The sequence below is a fragment of the Zalophus californianus genome, chromosome 17, assembly GCF_009762305.2.
Source record: "Zalophus californianus isolate mZalCal1 chromosome 17, mZalCal1.pri.v2, whole genome shotgun sequence".
Classification (NCBI taxonomy): Eukaryota; Metazoa; Chordata; class Mammalia; order Carnivora; family Otariidae; genus Zalophus; species Zalophus californianus.
This window is the reverse complement of record NC_045611.1, coordinates 31,148,982-31,165,386: the sequence shown is the minus strand read 5'-3', so window position 1 is coordinate 31,165,386 and position 16,405 is coordinate 31,148,982. Positions and strand designations below refer to the sequence as shown.

Below are 16,405 nucleotides of genomic sequence, written 5' to 3'. Positions count from 1 at the left end.
ACAGAACTAATACACAATTACTGTCACATGTAGTTTAGCAATTAATTTTGAAGACATTTGTCTAAAGGTTTCACAACAGAATATAAAATGGTTCTTATTGTTATGTAATGTTAGTTTCAATTCACAGAAAATCTCTTACCATCAGCTCTGCTTCTGATGGGTCGGAGGCAAGCAGATCATTTCTTTGTGGAACACAACTGCCTCCTTGTAGATGTGATTAGGCATCGTTCTAAGACTGTTTGAACACTGATACCTGTCAACTAATACATCTTATGAAAAGCTTCAATTTAGACATAAGTTTTTCTACGGCAAGAAATCTATAAATTTATAATTAGAATCTCTTGCTGTTCAATATTTGTACATAATACAGAGTACGAGAGGATTATGAAATATTGAAAGCTGAATTCATTATTCATAGCCCACAACATACAGTAAATATTCTTTGAAATACAACAACAACTTTGAGGAATCCATATCCCATTATTTCTGAATGTCTTGCACACGGGAGCTATGGACACCATAACCCACACCCTCATTTTTGCCAGATTAGGATTCTTGTCAGGGTTGACACTCGCTGTTTTTAATTTTCATTTTATCATAAGCAGTTTAAGACTGTTGCCAGTGGTAATTTGCAATTTTTATCAAGACCTCTTCATTACAGCTTCTGACAGGACAGATGCTGTAATTAATCATGCAAGACAACTGGGGATAGTGGTCACACTGTTCTCAAACAGGAGCCACTACAGAGCAAGAAAAGGGGGGAAGAAATGAACACTGAAATACTTATTTTCACCATCCTTTTTAATAGCAATAACAACACAATGCCGGCCAGTTCTAGCCCCAAATAGAAGACAATTGCTTTTTCCTCTATACTTACCTTGCCACTTGCATCTTAACAAAAGGATCATCAAATATATATATATATATATGTGTATATATATATATATTTTCAATTTTTTAAAGAGGTCCTGGATTTGGACCGTACAATCCAAATTCCTAGCAATGAATATCCTATTTCCAACTGAACAAGGAAGACGATGCTTTGGCTTAAATAAAAGTTGGTATGTGGCATCTTTCCCATCATATACGTAATTCAAGGAACCGAAAGTGAAATTTGACATATCATTTTATTTGAAAAGTGAACATTTTCCTGGTTGTTGCATCAAAATACAGTCCACAGTTTTTACTGAAATGTGTTTATTCTATAGCAAGATAAAAGCATTTTTGTTTTAGTTAAGCAAAATACAAACAACTTAATTGCTGCTATCGTAACTCATAAAAAAGTATAAAACAGCATAAAAACACAATAAGCAACGTAGCAATGAATGGTTTATGTCACCAGTGTTTACGTTAAAGCCTCGTTTATGAAAACTTTACAACACATGATATGAAAACTTACAACTTTGAAAGAAAATATTTACATTGATTATTCAGATGTGGTGCGTCTTTTAAATATTCTACCAGTATCACATCATAATAAAAACTCTTGCATTTTTTTTAAATCTTAACTTTTTGTAATAACTGTTTTCATTTAAGTGCATTTCCCTTTTTAAAAATACAGTGTTTTTATTTTTCGAAACTTGTCACTCAAAACACAGAATATAATATTCACATTCTTTTCTCCTAATTGGAATGAGTATAATGGGCTAACAGTGGCCATAGATACCATTACAACATATACTGTGGTTTGATTTGGAGAAGTCATGGGTTAAAAAAGTGGAAATGAGTCAATAATGGAACCTAATCACTTGCATTTTTTTTTTCTTTTCTGGAGAGATTTAGGAAAAAAAATAAGAGCTTTGGCAAAAGTCTGTGATTTACATTATTTTTTTTTCATGACAAAAAAATGCCATCAACGATTCACGTCATACAAATGTTTGTATGAAACTGGATCTTCATATTTCAGGTAATTACGACTGTGCTTTTTTATTTTTAGGGCTCCGGAATTTCAAATAGCCTCGAAGTGTGGTTTATTCACTTCTGGGGGAAATAAGGCCATTTTCTATGACTCAGAGAGGCCAGTTTACAGTCATCAGTATGTCCCAGGATTCATTAAACGGTTTGATTCACATATTGTAGGTATATAGCCTGAATAAATAAAAAAAGGCATCACATAAAAGAGCACAGCTTCTCTTGTTTAAAAACAAAGTGATTTATAGTCAGCTAGAAGATGATACTCAGCTACACTGTGTTCTTATTGCCTATCTAATAGACACTTGAGAGGACCATGTGATCTGTTGCACATTTCTGCATCACCACCAGCAACTTACAAGCTGCGGCCGCGGCCGCCCGGCGGACCCTCCTCCACCGCGCTCCTCCACGCGCCCACATCCGAATGCACCTGCCTGTCGCGGGCGTCTTCAGAAAATACTGACCTGCGACAGTACTTGAGTCTGTGCCTGAGCCTGTACTTGCGACTGGTGCTGCTGGGAGGCCGGCTGGGGGCTCCCGATGGCGGGGAGGGGCGACGTCATCTGGGAGGTGGCGGGGGAGTGCTGCCGTGGGGAAGGCTGGGACGGGTGCTGCATGTGCTGCAGCTGCTGCAGCTGGATGTGCTGCTGCAGCTGCTGCTGCAGCTGCTGCTGGCTGATCTGCTGCTGGAGATGCTGCTGCTGCTGCAGGTGCTGCTGCATGTGGTGCTGGAAATGCTGCTGCTGCATCTGCTGCTGGATCTGCTGATGCATTTGGTGCTGCTGCAGCTGCTGCTGCTGCATCTGCTGCATCTGCTGCTGCATCTGCTGCTGCTGCTGGGTCTGCACGGAAGGGCTCACCTGGGTGGACGACGCCGAGCCCACCAGGGTCGTTCCCATGGCGCTTATCAGCGGGGCCCCAATGTTCGATGGCATGTTGGCTGCGATGGTGACCGATGTGACAATCTGGTTCATGGGGAGTCTCATGGTTAGGGGTTTGGGGGCGATCGACCGAGGGAGCGACTGTTGGAGAGTCTGAGGGGCGGCTGACACGCTTGCGTGTTGTGACAGCGGAGGGTTGAGAAGGAGCGAGGATGTCAGATTGGTGGACGCCAGGGTCTGCTGAACAGAGCGGATGGTCTGGGCTTCTGCTGATTCAGCAGCAGCCTGCATGGTGGGGGAGAAAAATCCCCAAATATTTAGATACCCAAGGACTGACAAGATTTAACTGGTTTTAAGTATTGTAAATGGATTTTTAAAAAAATGACTGCCATTACCCGTTCTTCCCTGGACCCAAGTCTCTTGTCATGTGACTTTTTAGCTTCCCCTCCCCAGAGGTAGAGGCAAATCCCTTACCCCTGGGATCTGGGCTGGCCCTGTGCCCTTCCAATCACTCTGGAAATCTGCCATCATCATGTGTGTGATAAGGGACGCATGGCCCAGGCACCACTCAAAAGCCAGCCAGGCAACTGTCACATAGGTTAACGGGCCCAGCCCCCACCCCAACCTCCATGCTGACTGCAGACGGATGAGCAGGACTAGTGGATCCTGCCGGGCCTAGACTGCAGAACTAGCCAGTTCCCTGGCACGCTCTGAGATAAACGCTCCTCTGTTTAAATCCCTGGGCTTTGGGGCTGGTTGTTACACAGCACGATGTAGCAAAGGATGACTGATACACACGTTCAAGAAGAACTCTTCTCCAGCAGTTAAGTCTGAGCTAACCCGCATCACTAAGAAGCATATTGAAAGAACAGAGTATCGACTGCCTGCGTTCAAATCGCACTCTACTACTTAACAACTTTGTCACTCTGGGCAAGTTAAATTCACCCATCTGTTCCTCAGTGTCCTTACCTATAAAATGGGGTTCTATGGCACTTACCTTATGTAGAGGTTGTGAGAATTAAACTAACTCATATTTGTTAAGCATTTAGAATAGGGCCTGGCCCATGGAAACACTTAGTATATGTGGGCGATTTTTATGAATTAACAATTACTATTACTAGAAAACCACTACTCGAAAACATCAAGGCTCTGCACGTGCATGGCGGTGTGTGACAGTGCTCACGTGAATATAAGAAAAATGCAACTGAATTCCGTAGAGATATTAAATGCAAGTATTTTACAACCTAAGAAATTGTTTTAGTTTACCCAATATTTTCAAAGATCTCCACAATTTATCACAGGAGCCCTAAATGAGGGGAGAATGTTCAACACTCAGGTGACTGAATAACCTGTCACAAGATAAACAACTGATCAGATGTAAGGCTCAACTCTGGAGAGAAACGACCTATTACATTCTGTGCTAAACATACATAATTACCTCTACAAAAATAAATACTTTTACTCATGCAACAGTGATTGACATGATTGTACTTACTATTTTTTCTCTTATTCTTCACAAAATTAGGTGTTTCTGGAGGGGGGTAGTGGGAGCACCTTGGAGCCCTCCGAGCTGATAACCACTCTCTTCAGTGATATGGAATGTTTACTTCCAGATTTGTATTACTCACATTTTAAAAATCTACCATTAGAAGGAACCTCAGAGGTGATCTCGGATTGAAAACCACTCAGTGTGGGAGAAGCCATTGTTGATGGCTTCTGTTTGAACACACTATTATTGTGAAGCACCATCTATCAGTGGACAACTCTCTGGTTTTGTGCAGAGGCTTGGTGGCGTTGCATGTCTACTGGCTGGGCACATTCTAAAGTCTTAGGGTAAGAAGAAACCTACAAAGACTCATTCATCATCTTTAAAAAACTATTAAATCACCCATAAGGTAAAATACATACAGTGTTGTACATATACACATGAAAATAATTCTTCTATATTCTAATGTTTAAAAATCACCCAGCTAGTCTTAGGATGAAACTACCAGGGAAGTCTATATTTAGACACCTGGGCAATCACACCAATGTGCCTTTCAGATGCCATCCTAGTGGCGAGTAGAAATGAGTGGATGGAAGAGATCTTGTTTGCCTGCCAGGTTTACTCCCTTATGTTTTAATATTAAGCTCCTATTAATTTTTGTTGGTTGTTGGAAAGATTAAAAGTAATGTAGTAGAGACACATCTTAAGAGAGGGGGCCCAGGCTCTGAATGTAGGGGCATAAGTTAAATGCATACATGATGCAACCCTACTCACTATTTCTAATGAAGGCTGAATTTTTGCTGCCTGTGACCTCACTCCTTGGATGACACCTCACTCCTTGGATGAGATCTTCTATCTGGGGCACGGAGTTCAAACTTGGGCTGCCCACATGATGGCCTTTAACTTGAGGACCAAGATCACATGCCCCCGAATCCTTGCCTCCCTGATTCTTTTAATTATTTGAATATGGCCTGACTTTTAGTCCTCACCATCCTGGAGGCAACTGTCCAAATGGGCTTTCGGTTGGCTACCATTCCTCTTTAAATTGTGGGGTCTAAAACGGAACCAATTCTTCAGATGTGGTCTCATCATCACGCTGTACCATGGATATTACTTCCCGTGAGATCACTGCATTAGAAGCTATCTTATACTTCTGGTTCAGACTGAAATTATTCTGAACTTCTACCTCAAGGACTATTTTAGTTCCCTACCAGGGCTCTGAATATAAATTAAGGATGCTCTCAAACTGCACTAACTTAAGGAAAAAAAACAAAACAAAAAACCCCCAACAAAAACACTATTTTAGATTTATTCTTTTTAAATTCCATCCTACTGGTTTTTGGGAATTGCTGACTTCCATTCGGAGATACTTCCGAATCCTGATTCTGGAACCCAGGGTATAACTTTCACAGTATCCCTTCTACCTCAGTCACTGACTCGATGAGCCCAGCTGTGGTTGCTGTTTCCTGAATGCCTTTTGAGATACTGGCTCTTGGCTGAAATCCATGTGGGGTCACTTATTCATGCTCTAATGCACAAAGATCACCTATTCCTGCTTCTGGGTAAATGAATGAATAAATGATCCACTTAGAAAGTACATGTACATTGTTCCTCTATTCGCATCACCCTATCTCATTAGCCAACTACACCTCCATTCTTAACATCTGTAGCCCACACATTCGGCTGTTGTCTGCCAATATGCAAATCTGAGGCCAGGACTGGTACCTCTTATATGATGTGTCTTGCAGCGTCTCAGAAAAAGGTTTTGCTATTGACAGGATGAATGTTTTCTCTTTCTAATGAAGTGGAAGGTGTCCTAACAGCTGACAGTGGGGAAAAAAGGAAGGACCTCTCCTCATCTGATTTGGCAGATCTTAATATAAAGCAGAAACAGCTCAGGTGAGGAAGAGAAAAAAGGAATTAAGCCCTTTCTAAATGGCTTTGCCAGCAACTCCCACCACGCCCTTCAGTCTTATGTGGTACTTGAGACAACAAGTATGACAATGGAATGGAATCCCCGATTGCCAGAGGAAATACATCAAGAGCAAAAACATTAGTTCAAATTATTCTCCCCAAAGCCTCTCTAAATTCTAGGAAGGCTAAAGACAAAGTTAATTAAATGTTAAAATATAACCTAATAGCTCACGCTCCTTTTGGATCAAGGTAATAATAATCTAGACTGACATTTGCTTTGGGATACTGGTACATTTTATAATACATCAGGGTCCATTTTATACTCTATGTATAATACATATAATGTCTTTTTTTTATGAAGTACTTGGAGCATAATTTTATTTTTAAATAATCATGAGGTTTATTTATTTATCTGATGTGGAACAGTTTGGTCAAAAATGCAACATCCCCTATTACGATAACACATAACCACTGGAGAATTTATAATAGGATGTCCCAGATATGACCAAAACACCGCCCTGTTTAAATAGAGAACATTCGCACAGATCTCAGTCTCTGACTAAAAGCAAAGATAAAGAGGCTATTAAAGATCTGTCTTTCATATTTGTGTTTGTTAAATAGTTTCAACACACAGAAAGAGAGACCAGGGAATCTTCTGGAAAAAATTCAGATTCAGAAGCTCCCATTAACTCCTATTTTTTGGGCCATCACTGCGGTCATCTCTCATGGAAACAAGTTAAGTTTATGAGTTGTTCAAGATGCCTTTTTTTGGTCAACTCTAAGGGGAGCTGCCTTGATGTTTTCAACGCTCGGGGGCTACTTTCAACACTGTAACTCAGAGACCCGCCATCTCCGCACTGGTTTACCTTAGAAACGAGGCTGGCCCGGTATGCGGCCAAGGCCTTCAGGTATTCCTTTTTGGCAGCTTCTGTTTTCCTTTTATACACCTATATAAAAAAAAGACCACAATTAGGATCACCTTTAGCATACAATTTCTCAGCCATAAAATGACAGTCCCACAAATGAGGTCACAACAGAACTCACCTAAAAAGTTGGTCTCTGTGGCTTTGATTTTTAAATGTGAACACACACACACACACACACACACACACACACACACACACACACAGAGAAATAGTAAAACAAAACCCTGCCACCCTCACTGGAACACAATCTTGATGTTTCCGATGATAAATGAAAACGAGATTTCTGGTTGTAGGACAGATGCTTTGAGAAAAACAGCTGAGGGACTCAAGCTAAGGCAGGAGATACAGTAGCAAGAAGAGTAAAATTGGCTACAAAGGGTTCAAGTTATAGGAAATAATGAATTTCTCCCTCAGTGCCTTCTTTCCCTCACACACATTTCTTACCGGCACCAAATCAGAGGATTCAAAAACCAAGCACAATGGGTACAGTGTTGTGAAGGCACAAGAGAAAAGATGAAACCACCCCGGTTTTCTTTTGAAGGACAAAAAAAAGTGAGAAATAGTTTAAAGATGAGAAATTTCCATGAGTGAAGCCGTTTGAGTTACATAAACAAGTCCCAATATATTAAACGTGATGGGCGCTTCCTTTTCTTAAGGGCGTCTGACGGCTGTGTGTTAGACCAAAGTGTGACCATCTTTTTCTCCAGAGCTAAAAGAGGTAGCAGTCTGCCAGTCCCTTGGGATTACATTTCTGGGACAGAAAATCAGTGCGCCACATACAACAATAAACTCACCGCAGATGGGCAAATCCTACAGCTGCACCGTGCCAAGCTGGTAGGAATGAGGTCATGATGTGTAAAGAAAAATCAGGGGTTTTCCTCCCGTCTTCATTCCTGAGATGGCGATTCTATTTTATTACTAAGAGAGGTCTAGTCTTCTGAGGACACGGAACGTCCATTCCTACTAATGGTCACTGAGAGTTTCACTCAAGGAGCAAGGAAGCCATTCTTCCTCTCCATTTGTGTGGAGGCCCAGGAGTCAAGGCCCTAAGGAAGTATCTCCCACCAGCTTGACTAATCTCTCAAAACCTCTCATATGGCCGAGCTTTCCAATGAACTGGCAATAAAATTTCAAATGCCTGGTGACGATAATGAGACTCGCAGAGGTAGCTTCAAAGTTTGGAGACCCACCAGGACGGCACAAGTGTTTGGACAGATGATCAAAGAAAAGGCAAGCAGGATGGACCTAATCCCTCTGTAGTGCCCTTTCTGAACAACGGAGGCAAATTCCACATCACATAAAATGAAAAGATGATCATCAAAAGTTTATGCATGCAGGATGCTGCCTGAATTTCCCCATTTCTCCTCTGAATGGGTTCTGAACACCACCCTTAAGGGGGACCGAGAAATCCATATAATTGGAGAGGGGCTTGGATTTATACAACCGTGTTTCTAAATTCCATAGCTTAGAAAGGCCTTGATGAGAAACAGTCATATTAAGTGAACGTTCACTCAGAAAATGTATAAGAGGGGCGCCTGGGTGGCTCAGCTGGTGAAGCATCTGCCTTCTCTCAGATCATGATCCCGCGGTTCTGGGATCGAGCCCCACATGGGGGGGGGGTCCCTGCTCGGTGGGGAGTCTGCTTCTCCCTCTCTCCTTTGCTCCCCCACCCTGGCCCATGCTCTCTTTCTCTCTCTCAAATAAATACACAAATCTTAAAAAAAAAAAAAAAAAGGAAAGGAAAGAAAAGAAAAGAAAAGTAAAGAAAAGAAAAGAAAAAAAAAAGAAAAGACAAAAGAAAAGTCTAAGAAACACTCTAGTAACTTTTTCATATACAGCTGTGCTGGGTCTTCACCTCACCTGCTTTTGTTCTTCTCCAAGGCTGTCCCACATAGATGCCACGATTTTTGAGACCTCTCCAAAGGTGGCATTGGGGTTTTGCCCTTTAATGGCAGCCTGTGTGTCCCTGAAAAACAGGGCATATGCTGATACTGGTTTCTGCGGCTCGTTGGGGTCTTTCTTTTTCTTTTTCTTTGGAGTCTTGGGCTTCTTGCCAGAATCTGGAGCAGCTCTTTTCTCTCCAATGGCCTGCAAAGCAGGAAGAAAATTCACTGCCTAGAATGTCCTCGCAGAGAAGGCGGCAAGACCTACCCAGGTCCGCAACTGTTCTTTGAAGGTTTTGTTCAGCTGATTCATCGACAGAGGAATCCCCGGCAAAAGCAGGGGAGGGGTGAGCTTTCTTAGAGTTAAACTGGACAGCAGAGATTAGCATTTAGAACATTGATTAATGAGACCCAGAAGTATCTTCAATACATTCACAACATATGCTCTAAATAGCAATTATGAGTAATGAAAAACAGAACACTCTGTACCAGGCAATGAAGTGTGTGTGTGTGTGTGTATGTGTGTGTGTGCAATATACACACGCATTACACGTGTACACATAAAATATTTTACATTTTCAGAGATTTTAGAAGTAAATCTAAGTAATTCAGGATGTTGATCATATTTAGATATTTTAAATGAGGTCCCTGGCCATAGTCGCATGCCATATATATGATCAGTCTGAATTGATTTTTTGAAGCTTCTTTTTTTTTATTTTACCAGAATGTTACCTTGCTCACAGGTCTCCAGAAACTCCAGTGGAAATTAGCTACAACCCCTGAGCTTGCACAGTAAGAGAAAGGTCAATTTTATTTCTTTAAGTCATGATAACTTTCGAAAGAATAGGCTAACAAGAAATATAAAAAATGTCAAAACTCCTTTAACTGGAGATAGAGAGGAAATTGATATTCTTTATTAAAATTAAAAACCTAGAAGAGAACAGTAATTGATACTTAAAATTACCAAGGCTAAAAAGACCGATAAGAAAACATTCCTACAGAAAGTAACTCTGTTCAGAAGTTGGCTGCCACAGGGACAGTGAGAACCTGACACATTTACCATATGAAATCGCTGAGATCAAAGCCACAGAAATGACAGGGGTATAGTTCCCCACATCTATAGACCACGCAGCTCCAGATTCACCTGCCACTCCCATCATCTAATTTCAGTGATCATTTATCAGAGAAGCAGGAGAAAAGATGTATCAGCCTTGATGTATCCCTCTAGATTACAATAGGACTGAACTGAAGATCATTTTGCAGTTAACTTCATTGGGAAAGCTGAAATGTGTGACAAAATCGGTTTTAAAAACCAGCCATGGGGAAGATCAACAGAGATAGACTCAAGTTACTAACAGATTGGTTTTTAATGGCCTTGAGTCTCAAATCCTAAATTCAAATTTTCCAAGAGTGTCATTATTTTCTGAATGAAAGGCATTTAGAACTTAACCCGATTACTAAAATTCTTAGGGGGAACACTGCTAAGTAACATGTCTCTGAGAGCTCTGGACCCTCAAAGGTGGGGGGAAACCACAAGTCCTCTTCTCCGTGGCCCTCCTTGAGAGGTAACAGCATATGTACTTCATACAAGTAGTTTACACACTTCAAATGATGGTAAGCCACATCATCTCAACTCTTCTCCAAAATGCCATCTCCCGTAACTCACGATTCAATCATTTTCAATGGTCTTCTTTTCCCCTAAATTCTCCGGATAAGCGAGACTTGTTTAACTCTAGTTAATGAATCTGAACTTGTAAGAGACTCGGCTGCTTTGCAGTTAGAGCTTCAGCTGGGACCAAGTTTTCCTTCAGTGAAAAATACTGCTTTAGCCCCCTGGGGGGGAAAAATAGAGAGACACAGATTTTCCTAATTGAGTCAAACAACTATATATTGTTTTCCTGATAGAAAAGTTGGCACGTTGGCAGCAACGATGCCCCAACCAATGGCAAAGGTGAGAGTAATTTCCAGAGTAGCCTTTCCAAAAGAAGAACAGCTCAATCTTGCTCTCTGTAAACCAGCATTCCAATGGTGACAACCTTTGATATCTTCCTTGGATAATCGTGACTTGCCCTAATCGTGACTTGCCCAAATTACCTTTTAAGAATAAACCTGAAATGAAGAATTTCACGGTTTAAACAAGAGCTCAGAATTAATTCTCTGAAAGAAACCTGTGCGTAATTGACTGAAGAGCACTGGGGAAGGTGAAGTAGTTTTCCCCTGAAGAGACACCATCACCGATAATTTTAATCTTTCTTTCTCAGCTCAGTTGCTTAAAAGATAACAAACTGGATTCTTTGCCTTTACACAGAACCTAGACCCTTGCTTAAAATGGAGTAAGTGAGGTGTCGCAGATAAGGAAGGATTCTCCTTAGCCAGCAGGACAATTTCAGTGTGGTACAAACGTGAGCAGAAGATCTGTGGAAATGTGAGTGAAATGAAAGGAATCTATTTGAATTGTGCCCTGGCCAGCTGTAACTTAGCTGGGCCTTATTCACATCTCTTGAGTTTCTTTATAATCATTGTTTCTCACTTCACCGTCACAGAAAGCCTTGAGAGTGTGTGGAGAGCCTGTGAATGCGTTTACCCAGTCTGTCTCCAGTAGGCAGTAGGGTGCTAACGTGTCGGGACAGAACAAACCCTTCTTCTTCAAATCCCTGCAACATATCTAACCTCCCTTCCCTCCTCACTCTCAACCTTCTCTAGTTCCTCTTCTTCCATTTGCTGCTCAAAAATAAATGATGCTTAGGGCTCTGGCCTTGACTTGCTCCTTACACACTCTGAGAAATCCTGATTACTTCCATGTCTTCACATCGATGTGCTGATGGTCCCCAACTCTGTAGTCCCACCTCCCACGGCCTGAGTTCTAGACTCATACGTGGGTGCTCTGAATTCAGCCCAGACCATGCCAAACTCTCATCTTCTCCAAGGGAGAAAAAGTAACACTCTTTTTTCCGGGCCGATTCTCTCATTTACTTATATCCACGCTGGCTCTCAGACTAAAGCCCCATTTATCTTTTATGCCCTCAAATCCCAGTGGATTACCAAAACTTCATGATTCTCCCTCTTACATGTCTCACCAATCTGTACCTTCCGTCCACTCCTTCCTTTGCTGAAAGGAAACACCTCATAGCAAGTGTTGATCGGTTTCCTTTCCTCCAGGCCCTCCCTCTGTAATGCATTCTCTATACAGCCAAAGCCATCTTTCTAAAGCATAAAGTTGCTTATGCCACTCCTCTAGGCAAATAATGACTCAGCTCTCAGCTACCTGCAGAAGAAAGGCTACCACATTTCAGCTACTGTTTTCTTCAATTCCTATTTCTTTCCTCCCCATATCAAACTGTTCATGATACTCATAAATTGACGTGTACTTCCATTGCTCCCTCGACCAGAATGCTGGCCTCTCTCTTCTGCCTCACAAACTTTTATGTATCCTCTTAGACCTAATTCAAATATCACCTTCTCAATAAAGTCTTCCTCAAATCACTCTCCCAAGCAGAATCGATTACGATCTTAGCACACCAGATATATCAATTATACCTCTAATCACATCTGGAGCTAGTTTTAAACATTGCTTTTCACCCCCAGTGGGGAGTCCCAGGGGGTAGCAATTCTCTTATAAATCTTTATATCACCAGAACCAAGTAAAAGGCCAAGCACAGAGTAGGTGTACAAAATATGATGAATAAGGAACGAGTAAGTGTACTAAGCATAAGTTACTTTATTGAAACAGAATACCTCTCTAAGCATTCAGAAAAGTCCTCCCTGAAACTAAGTTTTTATTTCAAACCATGTGTATTTGAATTATCACTCCCCATGACAAAAGCAGGGATGGGAATGATTAGAACTTACTAAGTGATAAACATCAGAGAAGGCGCAAGTCTGTCAAATATGACAGCAGCTCAGCCAACTAACTGGATGAAACTTATCCACATGAACATTAACTTAGAAGCAGAGCACTTCAGAATTCCTGAGCAATCTAGGGTAAGTCCTCCCTTCTGCAGAATGAGAAAACCATGCCTACAAGAGTTAGGTGACATGTTCAATGCCTTATAACCAGTAGGAGAAGCCAGATCTCCCAATTTCTAGCGGAATACGCTTTTCACAGAAAATGAGTAAGTAGACGAGTGAAGAAAAAAGTTAAACTGTCATGAATTTAAAGGCTAGCCAAATCCCAAAAGAAGGTAGTACCATGAGTGTAATTCAAAGACACAGCATGGGGTGATTCCAAATTCTCAGGTGGGTGCCATACCTAAAGCAGTCAACTTACTCTGTTGGATTCATCACCATCCTCTTCATTGATGGAACTGGAAGGGGAAGGAGTTGCCGATTTGCTTGCTGGAGGTGAAGGAGACGTGTGTGGCATACTGGCGCCTCCCAAATTCAACCCCAACTGGGCGCTGAGCTGAGACTGGTTGATGGTGGTGAGCTGAGTGGGAGGCATGATCCCAGAGCGAGCAGCATCAGTCATGTGGACGATGGACCTCATGATCAAGGAGTGATCCTGACGGTACTGGGGCACTTGCGTGTGGCTCTGGTCCTAAAACGGCAACAGATAACAAGGGGGGGGGTGGGATTCTTAGTTTTCCCAAATATCAACAAGCTGAAAACCTTAGCACTTACTCCTTAGATAGGTCTGCCCTACTCCAGGATGATGGTCCCTATTCATTAGCTCTAAGGACTCATGCCCCAAAGCTGAAAGGTCAAAAGCACAAAGCCTAGTCTATTTTGCTCGAGAACTGTCACTGGATGACTTTTAAAGAAAATAATAAAAGACTATTGGCAGAGAAAGAAAACTTCCAACTCTTGCTTCTTATTGAGGAAACGGACAGGAAAGGGTTGAAGCAGAGGTTCAGGCCTTTCTGGCTCACCATTCGATCCAGTCCTCCATCCTTCTTACACACACATTCTGGTTCCATTCCCCTTGACCCAGCTCTGTGAGGGGAGGCAAATCCAGTCTTTCTTTTATCCTTCCGGGAGTGCATCTGACATGTAGAGAGGATAGGCTTAGGGAAGCACAGAGCCAACATCTGTTTGCTTCAGGGCACCCTTTCTATAAAACCCTCTGTGGTTAACCAGAGGGTCATTCCAATTCTGAATTACATTATCGGTGGCATCTGGAAGTCATTCAATGTCTTTAGGATTGGATATCACTTTCTTCTTCTTAAACCTGCCTTGTTTTCTTTCCTTCAACCCGCCATGATTTAATGGACTAATGGATTTTTAAAAAATATGTATAAGGAGGAGGTAGAGATCATCAGAGTTAGCTTCTCTGAAAATTACCGCAGTCCCTTCAAAAGTAGCCTTCTGTTCTTGGCAGTCATATAAAAGGCTTTAGAGTTGTTGCTGCCTCTTTTTTTAATTCCAAAGAATCAAAGAAATGAAGACATGCTTTGAAACAACTTACTTCAAGACTTGTCATTTAGTGTGAGTCTGTGAATTTTTATTCAAACCAAATTCTCTTGACTCACAGTGACCCAGAATCTAATTTTATACACAAGCCTACAAATTTTTAAGTGTTCTTCTTTTGAGTCTTTCTGATAAGACTTATTTTTGCTCTTTAAATAAGCAACAAATGAGCTGTAAATATCTAAATTGGAGCGTTTGGTTTCTTAATATTAAATATATAAACACCACTAAAGAAGAAGCTGTAGCTATCAATAGGAAACTAGTTGAATAAATTATGATGTATGGTACCAAAAGTATTATGAGGCTTTTTAAAATAATGAATCAGATTTATGTGTATTGACTTAGAACAGGGTTTCCAATCTTGGCTCTATTGACATTTTGAACCAGATAATTCTTTGTCGTGGGGCTGCCCTTTGCCTTGCAGGATGTTTATAGCAACCCTGGCCTCTATTAGATGCCAGTAACAACATCTCCCTCCCCACCAGTCATGACCATCAAAAATATCTCCGGACATTATCCCTTGAGGGGCAAAATTCTCCCATCTGAGAACCAGTGACCTACAGTGATATCCAAAATATCGTAATTGAAAAAACAAGTTGTAAAATAATTACAGAGGATAGCTCCCCACCTTTTTTTTTTAAAGGAGTATCTAAACTTTTAACAATGGTTACATTATAAGGGGTAGAACTGGAAGGGTAAAGAGGAGAGCATCTTAAACGTTTCCATTTAAAAAAACACAAAATGAATAAAAAACTAACATACTCTAGTCAGGAAAAGCCAAAAAGATCAATGAGTCATTAAAACAATATAGCTAATTGTTAGGGTTTCATCTTAAATATATAAACTTCCCATTCATTAATAATTTGAGTTCTTAAATTGCTGTGTCATCCCTGGAGAAACGTGTCACATGTACCAGAACAATCCCACTCTTCCCTGTCTCACTGACAGTATCGATACCCTCTTCCACTGTTCCTAAAATATCACATTCTATTGGCAGGTGTCCCTGTGCTGACTTGAATCACAAAAGTGGATTTTACATTATTGGTTTCTCCTATTTTTTTTTTTTTTTTGATCAGCATTCTACCACTCAGCCTTTTCTCCTCAAAAATTTCAACTGTCTACTCTTCCATGTTCTTTTTTTTTTTTTGAGATTTTTTTTTTTTTTTTATTTGTCAGAGAGAGGGAGCGCATACAAGCAGGAGGAGTGGCAGGCAGAGGGAGAAGCAGGTTCTCCACCAAGCAGGGAGCCCAATGTGGGACTCGATCCCAGGACCCTAGGATCACGACCTGAGCCGAAGACAGACGCTTAACCGACTGAGCCACCCAGGCGTCCTTACTCTTCCATGTTCTTTTGAAGTTCCACCATTGCTTGCTTAGATCACTGCCACCCTCCAACTACTGGCAATTAAGCTATCTTCTTCTTTTTACTTTTTCTAAGTTTTATTATTATTATTTTTTTATTTTTTAAAGATTTTTATTTATTTATTTGACAGAGAGAGACACAGCGAGAGAGGGAACACAAGCAGGGGGAGTGGGAGAGGGAGAAGCAGGCTTCCCGCGGAGCGGGGAGCCCGATGCAGGGCTCGATCCCAGGACCCTGGGATCAGGACCTGAGCTGAAGGCAGACGCTTAATGACTGAGCCACCCAGGTGCCCCTATTATTATTTTTTAAATAGGCTCCATGCCCAACGTGGGGCTTGAACTCACAACCCCGAGATCAAGAGTCACATGCTTTACTGACTGAGCCAGCCAGACGCTCCTTAAGCTATCTTATTCTTCATTCTGCACTCCATATATGTTCTTCAGAATGCATTTTAAAAGTCCTTTCAGACTTATTTAAATGTAGATGTTTTAAGTATTTACAAGCAACTTCCAGAGTCCATTTGAATTAAGTATTTTAATTTGGATTGTGAAAGAATAAATTAGCTGACTGGCATGACCATGAAATATGATGATCTGATTGATGCAACTTTCTCATTAACACAGAAGTTCCATTGC

The 16,405-nt window shown here is 41.3% G+C and overlaps 1 protein-coding gene across 1 annotated transcript in view; it reads right to left on the bottom strand.

The window, feature by feature from the left end:
- Positions 1–1,108: 1,108 nt before the first annotated feature.
- The window catches only part of TOX3 (TOX high mobility group box family member 3), a 103,390-nt gene continuing 88,093 nt past the window's right edge, over positions 1,109–16,405 (bottom strand). The window contains exons 4-7 of the mRNA XM_027618956.1: positions 13,269–13,538; positions 8,979–9,206; positions 7,059–7,139; positions 1,109–3,077 (exon numbers count right to left, since the gene is read on the bottom strand). Coding sequence (XP_027474757.1) covers positions 2,361–3,077; positions 7,059–7,139; positions 8,979–9,206; positions 13,269–13,538 — 1,296 coding nt within the window. The 3' untranslated portion in view covers positions 1,109–2,360. The remainder of the gene's footprint in view (positions 3,078–7,058; positions 7,140–8,978; positions 9,207–13,268; positions 13,539–16,405) is intronic.